The sequence below is a fragment of the Gavialis gangeticus genome, unplaced genomic scaffold (genome assembly GCF_001723915.1).
Source record: "Gavialis gangeticus isolate Ggan-Ray unplaced genomic scaffold, GavGan_comp1, whole genome shotgun sequence".
In the NCBI taxonomy this organism is placed as follows: Eukaryota; Metazoa; Chordata; order Crocodylia; family Gavialidae; genus Gavialis; species Gavialis gangeticus.
This window is the reverse complement of record NW_017728992.1, coordinates 55,825,835-55,836,770: the sequence shown is the minus strand read 5'-3', so window position 1 is coordinate 55,836,770 and position 10,936 is coordinate 55,825,835. Positions and strand designations below refer to the sequence as shown.

Here is a 10,936-nt window from a genome sequence, read left to right as displayed (position 1 = left end):
GCGCATGATCAGAGGTCAGGATAACAGACCTTATGACAAGAGGCTGAGAGCCATGGGACTCTTCAGCCTGGACAAGCACAGTCTCAGGGGTGATTTGGTAGCCACCTATAAGTTTATTAGGGGTGTTCAGCAGGATCTGAGGGAACGTCTCTTCACCAGCGTGCTGCAAGGGATGACAAGATCGAATGGTCACAAACTCCTCCACGACCATTTCAGGCTGGACCTAAGGGCTTCTTTACTGTCGGAGCCCCCAAGGTTTGGAATAGACTGCCACTGGAGGTGGTTCAAGCACCCACTTTGAACACCTTCAAGACACGCTTGGATGTTTATCTTGCTGGGATCCTATGATCCCTGCTGACTTCCTGCCCCTGGGGCAGGGGGCTGGACTCGATGATCCTCTGGGGTCCCTTCCAGCCCTAATGTCTATGAAATGAATGTCTATGAAATGCACATGTAAACACACCCAGATACGCTTAACTGGATGCATGAGGTGCTGAGCCATTTGTGAGAATAGTGCATATATTTATTGAGCGGTACTTCTGAAAACTGGATGGACTCAAGCTGTCAAATATAATAGACTTTTTTTTAAAAACTCTAAGCCCTAAATAATGAAGACTGTAAAAGAGATGACAAAATGGCAGGGGCAAAATGTAAAAAGGACTGAGTAATGATTAAATTAGATTGCTCATTTCTTGGATGTAAGGGTGAGGAAATAGAATACATCAGGAATAAGCATTTGGTATTCATTGCCTACTGAGAAACACCAACCTGGTAAAGTTAATGAAGATAAAAAAGTGTAAACAATAATATAATCATGATGAAGGATTTATAGATAGATTCAACATTTTGGTGGGCATGGATACATAATCCTGCTTTAAACAAGGAAGGAATCAGCAACCAAATAATTCTTGACTGAGGTTTGGTAAAGCTGCTAAAGTGAGTTTTGGTAAAACAGTGAATATAATCTGAGAGAAAAAAGCAGAGAGGAAATGGCAGCAGCCAACAGAAGCAAGTCTCTAGAACTTGATTAGCACTGTATACAGTGAAATAAATGAGGAAAGTGAAACAAATTTCAGATTAAAAAATTGTGGAGATGAAGTGGAGGCAAATGGGGAAGGGTGGATTTAGGAAATAACCACTGAAACTGGAAGTACTGTATTTCATAAAGCAAACCTGGAAAACTGATTTAGATAAAAGAGCTTCTTGGAATCTTCTGTGCTAGAATCCTTTATGTTGTTCTGTAATCTTTTATCCAAAGTTCTCTGTTTGTCCTCTCATGATAATCTTGTTCATCTCCATTTATGTATGACTCTTTATAATAACTAAACAGATTGAAGACCCATTTGATTTCCCTCTTCCCAAAACAGAAGCTAGGGCATAGCTAATATAAAATGGATCTATTTATAATACAGAAGCATAGATTAAAGTGAGATTCAAGGGAGTTATGTGTATCATTATTTAAATATGCACACTGCATCCTGCCAAATGGAGTGGCAGCCACTTCGGAAACACTTTTAACATATATTAACATCCTGAAAGTACTATATTAATCAAGTTAATTAATCTTATGCATTATGCCACCTGCTGGTGTCAGAGGAGATGAAATTAGAAGAATAAAAAAAGCACACTATAAAATTAAGTGTGGGGAGAAGTGGGCACGCTAGAAGTGGGGAATATGCTGCAATCGGACCTAGACAGATTACAGGGGTGGGAGGATGTGAACAGGATAGGTTTCAACACTGACAAGTGCAAGGTGATGCACCTGGGGAGGAAGAACCAGCGGCATACCTACAGGCTGGGGAACTCCCTTTTCATCAGTGCAGAGGCAGAAGAGGATCTTGGAGTCATTATTGATGCCAAAATGAACATGGGCTGACAGTGTGGGGATGCAATCAGGAAGGCCAACCGTACCTTGTCATGCATCCAAAGATGCATCTCGAGCAGGTCCAAGGAGGTGATCCTCCCCCTCTATGTGACTCTGGTCAGGCCGCAGCTGGAGTACTGTGTCCAGTTCTGGGCACCGCACTTCAAGAGGGATGTGGGCAACATGGAGAGGGTCTAGAGGAGGACCACCTGCATGATCAGGGCGCAGCAGGGCAGGCCCTACAAGCAGAGGCTACAGGACCTGAACCTGTTCAGCCTCCACAAAAGAAGGCTGAGGGGGGATCTAGTGGCCATTTACAAACCAGTCAGAGGGCACCAGCAGGCATTGGGGGAGTCCCTGTTCCCCCGAGCACTACCAGGAGTGACTAGAAATAACGGTCATAAGCTGGCAGAGGGTAGATTCAGGCTAGATATCAGGAGGCACTATTTCACTGTCAGGGAGGCTAGGAACTGGAATCAATTTCCAAGAGAAGTGGTGTTGGCTCCTACCCTGGGGATCTTTAAGAGGAGGCTGGATGAACACCTTGCTCGTGTTGTTTGACCTCAGTACTCTTTCCTGCCATGGCAGGGGGTTGGACTCGATGATCTGCTCAGGTCCCTTCCAACCCTACCAACTCTGAAACTATGAAATTAGAAAGGATTTGGGACCAGCTCCAGTGAAGGACTTAGGCACCTGAAAGTTAAGCATTATAATACCTAATGTTTAGGAGCCTGGTCTGCAGACTGGCATCCAAACCCCTGAGTTATGCTTGATATGCGGTGGAGGAAAGAGTTAGGCACCTCAAGGTGGAATCCAAAACATAATGCAGATGTCTAGGGCTAGCCAATAGGGATGTGCTAAGAATAAGGGTGAATGAAAGCTGACTGTCTCAGGCATGTCATTCATTGCTGCAGGAAGATGCCTCTGTTTCTTCAAAATTCAGAGCCCTGAGCCTTCCCCTGAAATTAGGAGCCTTCCTTTCCAAGAACTGGGCAGGAGTTGCTCTTTTCTGTTCCTAGAGATTAGAGCATTTACCCAAGAAAAGAGAAATGCAGGTTCAATTCTACCTTCTGTCTCAGGGCACAAAACCACAGCTTCTACTGTCCAGGAGCTTGCTTTAATGGCTAAGCTATAGACTAGGCTGACCGAGGGCAGTCTCTAACCCTCTCCTTGTCGCCATGCCACTGAGCAGAAAAGAATTCAAGGTTCATTAGACAGAAAAATAGCACAAGAGGAAGAACTGCCTGGTATGTTGATCTTTCACGCAACAGAAAGGAGAACTGCATTCCCATCCCTACTCCCAGGATTGCCTGTGTATTTTACATGTAACAGTCATTGGAAAAAATATTGGATACGTGATAGTCTGGTGATTTGAGTATTATTCTTGCAAGTGGGCACTGTGAGTTTGAATCCCCTCAGATCAAGGATGGACCTGAACCTGGGTCTCCCACATCTTGGCAAAGTCCTCCACCCGTTAGATTGTTTTATGATGTAGATGGAAGGGGACTTCTATTTTCTCTTAACCCCAAAACCTTATAAAAGGAAGCAGCAGCTGCCACCACATTTTTCAGTGTGCAGCACATGCGGTCAGACCTAGGCATCTAACTTTTGCCTAGGTCCCACTTAGGTCCCTGAATCCAGCTCTTTGCATCTTGGAATTTGGTGTTCATTATACATTTTCAGAGATGACCAAAATTAATCAGAATCTGTAACAACTGGACTTAAAACTAGATTTAAAAGATATCCAAGTTCGAGAGCTGTTTAATGGATGTAGTGCACCATATTGTAAAGACAGTGGCCATTTGCAAACTCAAAATCCAGACCCATGTTCAGATTTCAAATGGGTTCAAAGTACAAGGTATTGGATGCAGGTGGTTACATCCCCTTCTTTGCTCCTTCCATTTTGCAAACGAATCACAAATTAGATGGAATTGCATGATCCTCTTCCAGCTCCCAGCATATGGACAAAGAAGAGAGCCAGCCGGAGTATACAAGGCAACTTTTGGCTGGCATTTGGGGGCCCCAGCCAATTGGCATAAATCAAAGCAAATTCTATGCTGCTCTAAATTATGTCAAGCCCGGGGGTAAAACAGAACTGGTCGGTAGATCAGTGAGGTACAATGGGCTTCTTTGCCGCTCCATCAGCCTCGCAAATTTTGGGTACAACTAAAAATATGGAGCAAGGCTTGTCTGGTTCCCTCCCCTCATCTTGAATTTTATAGCTATAGTTTGGAATGTATTTCAACTGATCATGAGTGTGAAAACATCAGAAAGTGCACTTTTGATTGATTTAGATGATCAAAGTAATAAAAAGAAGTCTTCTAATCTCACAGGAAGACTATACGGTTCACAAGCCCAGATTCTGCTAGTTGTGTAACTCGGGCAGTCACTTAGGGAAGTGGCAGAAAAATATTAGAATTATGCCAGCAACATGAAGGCAGCTGGAAGTCATTGTTGACCCCATGTGTACAGCTGCCTGAGGTTCCCAGCTGTGTTGTTACACTTCTGGATTCGACAGACTCTGTAAACATGGCATACAATAATGCCACAACTGTAATAATTAAGGCAAATAATAAACCATACATGTAATTTAATTAACTGCTATCAGTGAATTTAATAGCAGAATTTGTTAATTTTTCTTGACTTGACCTCAGTATAATGTAGATTTTAACTCTCACATGTAACCCAATAGTACCATCTGAAACAAAGTTTTACCATCAAGTTCTTCCACACAACTATTCTAGGTAGAGATACTTGTGATGCCTATTGTTAACACTGTCTAACTTTTTCTGCTCCAAGACCCTGTGCCCAGCTGCTTGTAAGTGCCAGACTTCAATTGTGGAGCTAAAATGTTCATGTGGACTGTCTGATTTGGCCCAAATATTTTGAGAAAGTTTCAAATAAAAAATCTCAGTGGGCACATGCTCAGTATAGGCTTGGTAAGGCAAGCCGCTAAATTCTCTGAAGATTCTGTCCGCACTGGGCGTACTCCATCATTTCACAGTTCCTATTGCCAGTCAAGGCTATTCATCCATTTTTCCCTTCAGTTGTCCCTCCTATGGCCAAAGGCTGCTAGGCTCCAGAACTGAGGGCAGATAAACTGTCTCTTTTGTCTTCTCAGTGACCTCTCTACTGGTACTCAGTGAGAAAGAGAAGAAAGCAGCCTAACAAATAAAAAGAGGTGAAGTGAAGGGAGTGAGGCACATGAACCGTGGGGATGATATCTAATGAGCACAGGAATGGCAGGTAGCAAGGACAGGAGCAGGAGAGAAGTATGATGAAAAGCAGAGGTAAAGTGGAAGCAGGAAGAAGTATAAGGGCAAGAATAGAAAAGAAAATATGATGGGGGGAGAAGAGTCAAAGATAAATTGACATAAAATGGGGCACATGGTTTATTGCTACTACAGCACATTTCTGACAGAATCTGGGATTGAACTCAGGATTACAAAACATCAGTTTATTTAGTGGAACTCATGGGCAAAGCATGCATCTCAAACCCCTTTAGAGGCTGGTTCGTATACAGGTACTACATTAGTTCAAGTGGTAAAGGCCTATGTAATAGATCTAAAGGTCAAATCCCCACTGATCATCCAAGTGGCAATCAGAATATTTCTCTGTGATGGAATTTCTGGGGGGGGAGGGGGGTTCAATTTACTTTTATTTTTTAAAAAAACCTTAGAAAGTTACATTAAAAATCTGATATTAAAAGAAGGTTAGAGTTTCAAAAGTTAGCACCCAGTGGTTAGAAACTGGCAAAATTAAGGCACAGATTTCTTAATTTCAGTTTCTCTTTCTTTTGAATCAAAAAAGGATGCCTGTTTTGATAATGGCAGTATAATATTTATTATTATTGGGGTTATTTCTATAACAACGCTCGAGTGTTTCTGGCACTTTAGAGATAAAGAAAAATAAAACAGGTGTAGGCCTGAGAGGCCTTACAGCCTACTGGTCTTATGCTAATAGGAAGTTGTACAGTGAAGTGATTCAGAGCTGTGCTCTAAAAGTTGTACTAGTGAGAGCACTAGGTATAACACAGTGCTCTAAATTCTGGCTCTGATAGCCAGTGGAGCGCTGAAAAGGGAGAGGGGAGAGGAAGGTACCTCTCATGCATAATCAGTGAGTGAAGAGGCATATCATTTATGATTCCAGGAAAGCTGAGGAAACCACACTCAGCAGTAGCACTTGATAAACCTCCTGTACAGACTCACTTCAGTCTTGTTGTACCCACTTCTACAATACCTGTTGTGCCAAGCAGTGCATCTTTGGACAGCCTAAGGTCTGCTTTGCTGCCACTGCTCAAGTTCAGTAACTCTCCTTTATGCTCAGAAACAGCAAAGCACGTAAGTTATTTCCTCTTGTGTGGCTGTTTTCGAGAAAGGGCTTTCTTCCACCTTGACTTCTACAGCTCACCTTCAAAAGGAACCAGAATTTGGCTCTGTGGGTATTTTGTATATATTTTTTTCTGATTTCCTATCTTAACCATTATTACCTTGAGCTCCTTGACTGTAAAACAGCCTATGAGCAGACTCAACGTCCAGAAAGTAGTCCATCCTGGAGAAGTTTTTTTTGCCAATACTTCTTTTCTCTCAAAGTGATGTAATCAGTCAAATTCCTGCAAGGAAAAAGGGACAAACAGATGAATAGACATCAATTTGAGTGAAAAAAATGTGTATGTACTATTTACTTTGGGTTATCATAGTGGATTCGGGGCAAAACATTTTCAAATGGTCATTCTTAAATTTTTTAAATGCCAGCTATTTATTTCAAATTATAGGATTTTTCCTACCCATTTCCCCCCTTGAAAGACACACAAAGCAAATGGAACCAAAGCATACACAAGATTCCTGCCACCATGGCTGTGATCCCATCCACAGCCTTCATCATTTGCATAATGGACTCGTTTCACCCACTTGCTATATTTTATCTTAAGCTCAAGTTGTAAAAACTTCAGGAAAGGGTCTTTCTTATAATATATACCTGTATAGTACCTAGAACAAAACTGGTTCTGACCTAGTTAGGGCCATTAGGAAGGAACTAATATAAATAAAATGCTGGTTATAACATTTATTTTAGAATACTGAAATGTTTCTTCAAATGAGGAAGTAATAGATTTCACTCAGCAGGTATATTATTCCATGTGAAGAAAAAATAATCTTTTTTTTACAGTCTATTGCTTCTATTTTAAGAATGCAGGAAGTAGCAGGACATCACACCATCAGCTTTTAAAACATTTAATAATATCATTAACACAGCACTGAATATTCTTACCACCAATTCTTCATCAAGCTTTTCGTAACAGCATTCTCTTGAATCCACACATCATGTAGACTGAGTAACCATGACATAGAGTTGCTTGTACGATACATATTGACAGGTTAATTATCATGAACCTTTGCCAACTTTCTGTTCCTTTCTGTATTTTCTTCTACTCCACATAACTCTATTGTACATTTACTGTCCAGAATTTCCAGATAACACAGATAATGGCATTTTCCCCTCTGTTACAGCATGCATGTAGAGATGTGCACACAACTGTAAATATCACTAATAAGCTTGCTACGTTACAAAAATAAATCTCCATAGTCCTTCCACTTTCAGAACATGTCTTTTTTATGTGTGTGAAAGAATGAATCACATTTCAAACAATACCACCAGTTAAGGAGGCGGAAGCAGTAAAATCAGAGTTCCAAAGTAAAAAATCTCTTTGCTTGGATCAATTCACAGGAAATCATTTAAATGTACAAGCTTATATGAATAAGAGAACTTTTTAAATTCCTTACTCTATTCCTCCGTCGTAGCACTCTGAATAACAAATGATACTTACTGCAAAATATCAAGAACTGCCCGCCAGTGGTAGAAGCTCCAGTAGTTTCAGGGAGGGCTTCTTTGATCTTACTAAATGTCCCCAGTGTAAGCAAACAATTTTGATTGTTTGATTGGAACTCTGATGAATAATGCATAACGTCAACTGGACTTCCTTTATCTGATAAAAATGGCCAGGAGATGTTGTTACTTAGCAACAGAAGGTGACACTATCATCATCTCCTCTACTCCCCCTCACCCTCCACACTGAAGGATTAAGCCATTGGTTTTAACATGATAAAACTTTCCAAAGAAAAAAAATATCTACCTCAAGTTCCTTTATTAGTTTATTTTTTTATTCAAACTTGCTCACTCTCCCTTTCATAAACTCATAAAACCTCAAGTGGGTTGTAATGATTAACAGAAGCATTTTGTTTTATATAATAATTTACTTTCACTAATTTGAACTATTCCCCAGAAGACCAGTGAGACCAGTATGTATTTCCCCATGCACATAATACCAATAATAATGTCATGAGATGGTTCAGTGATTGCTCCTGTGCCTACCTGATGCTGTTTGCTGGGCAAGGTTGTTTTAATACAGTATAGAAAGGCAATGCAAAATTCACTCCAGTGATGCCACAGCATACACAGATTATCCTGGAGCATTTTGTATGTTTTGTAATTGATTCACTGCTGAACATGTCCTAAAATCTAACATTCTCTAGGAGCCATAATGTTTCTAAAAAGGATACAACATTGTACAAAATATATGATACAGCTTTTCCAGCAGATGTACATTTGTTAAGAGCAAAGGCACTGCATAAAAGAATCTTTAAAAAAATAAAAGCTTATATAGGAGATAGGTACTTACCAATATCACTGACCTCTTTCCATTCTACAGGGGTGAAATAAGCAAAGCAACCAAGTCTGTGAGCCAGAATGAACAGCTTCTAATTTTCACTTCAACCTCAAAATCAAGAGTACTGAGTAGAGAAAGGTGACGGATCTGCTGTTTTATATTATGATGAAATGCAACCTCTTAGCACAGATCTGAGTAGAACTGCTTTTTATATTACATTAGCCTGCTAATTGGAGGAAATCGAAAGGCTTTGTTTTACTGTCTTTTATCTGTTCTCTGTGCTACCCCCTCAATTTAATTTGCATTTAAAATTATTCTTATGTCTCCACTGCTCTTCAAGGTGTGGAGCGTTTTCTAATCACGACTAATGTTCAGTGTGGTTTTGTGCAATGCCACTTTTATTCTGAGCCAGAAAACATGGTGAGTAATTATAATTGCTAGTTATTTTCTAGAATGAAATACTGAGTGGTTGTCTGATGCAGTTTCTGAATTTTCCTCCATTTAGCAATCCACTGTGATAAAACTGTCAAGTCAAAGCTCCAATAAAAACAACAAATCTAACAGCACTGTTTCATGGTCCTCTTAAATTTAATATCCAGATCTACGTGCAATAGAAACAGAATGTTTCTCTACTTAGGTCTCTCCAGTAACATCATGTTTATTCTATTTTTTAAACAGACTTGTGTATTTGACAGACATGTTGTACACCACTTTTTTTTTTTTTTTTTTTTGCAGAATTTCAGGTCACAAAGTTTCATATCCCTCAAGATAATCAAATCTGGGGCTCTAATGATCCCAGAACATGAATGGGAAACTTAACCAATGCAGGGAAGTCTTGGGAACCTTTTGTTACTTCTGATTTTGGAGAGAGAAAAAGGTAACATTTTCAGCCTTCTCCCTTCCTGCTTTTTTGGAGAGTCAAGTCAACTCTGTCCATGTTCACAGATAACCTGTTCGAGACAGCAGGTATAATAAAGCTCTGAAGCTCACTACAAGATAATACCAATACTTAAACCTTGGAAGTCAGAAATGGATTTAGCATTTACTTGGCTAATGAGAATTTTCAATTATATCAAAAAGAATAACTTTCTAGATAGAGTATAAACCCTCATTCTACAGGGTGTAGCTACAAGGTAAAAGCTAATTTTTACAGATGGGAATTAGAAACTAATGTTCCTGATGAGCAGGCTGTTCTGTGCATTTCTACTCCATGGTTTCTAGCATTTTTCTCTGATTGGTATTTGTTACTAATTAGTACTAGAGACAAATGCTTTGACTATGTAGATTGTTGTTTGGAACCAGTATGGAAATTTCTATATTTCACATATGCAGTATGATTCTAAATCTTGGTGAGTAGACACAGGGGGAAACATTATTTCTATTCCTTCTAAAGAAGGATGTTTTGTGGCTTTTTGTGTACTAAATGATGGGGCAGTAACAATGCCACCGCAAGGGCACGTATAGATGCACCCACTGATTGACAAAAGTATGGTCACTCAGATCATCATCTTTGTTCGTGCTGACCAGTATATGAGCACCTAACTCCCTCCTGATAGCTTAGTTCCTCTTAGAAGCTAACTTTAAATTGCAATGCAGCAAGTTCTGACACTTAGAATTGTTCGATTTCCAAGTGGGTAGCAATGAAGAAGGTAATAGTACCTGTCTATCCTGAATCTAGATTATTCACTCTGGGGGAACCCTCAGCTGCCTAGTTATACGTTGGTGTAGTGCTTATATAGAGTAGACTCATAACTTATGTTGAAAGGTGGTAGGCTGATTTCAGAGAGCATTTCAGTGACAGAATGAGAGAACCCAGAAATAGTGGAGAAGCCATTATACAAACTTCTCCATGCAGTTCAACCAGCACACCTGAATGCACTATTATTAATCTTAAAAAATCTACTGTTTCATGTTTGATTTCCCAGCCCCCTGCCCCCTGGAAAAAAACCCAAGATGAAAATAATTGAACACTTGGCATTTACAAAGAAAGAGTAGCCTTATGGTTTTCTAGCAGGCACCAGTTTTTTCTCTATTCTGAACTCTCTATTGAGAACATAACGGTGACTGTAATGACTCAGAGGCTGAAAAAATTCTGCTGCTGACAAACACTAATATTAACCTAAAAGAAAGTGGGAGAGAGAATGTAATGTGTGACTGAAAAAAGTGTAGGCAAGGTGATTATTACAGAGAGTTGTTTCCTGAGGGATACATTCAGAATAAAGGGAAAATATAAAAGTTTAAGCCACTAAGCTGTGAAGAATAGCGTTTTTATCATAATTATTAACTTTGTGCTTAGATGGATTAAAAAGAAAGGACAATTAACAAACAGCAAAGGGAATACATTCTCTGTTTCTGAATCTCTCACACAAGGGAGCAATAAATAAAAGACATAATAAAATATATAGATG

General features: G+C 39.8%; 1 protein-coding gene across 4 annotated transcripts in view; it reads right to left on the bottom strand.

The window, feature by feature from the left end:
- Positions 1-8,894, bottom strand: part of PHACTR1 (phosphatase and actin regulator 1) — a 556,936-nt gene extending 548,042 nt beyond the window's left edge. For 2 of the 4 annotated variants that reach the window (XM_019522697.1, XM_019522732.1), the window contains exons 1-2: positions 7,689-7,789; positions 6,354-6,476 (exon numbers count right to left, since the gene is read on the bottom strand). In XM_019522697.1, coding sequence (XP_019378242.1) covers positions 6,354-6,414 — 61 coding nt within the window. In that variant the 5' untranslated portion in view covers positions 6,415-6,476; positions 7,689-7,789. Of the gene's footprint in view, positions 1-6,353; positions 6,477-7,132; positions 7,498-7,688; positions 7,790-8,540 lie in introns of those variants that run through there. The other 2 variants (XM_019522706.1, XM_019522713.1) reach the window with 2 other exon arrangements.
- Positions 8,895-10,936: the final 2,042 nt, after the last annotated feature.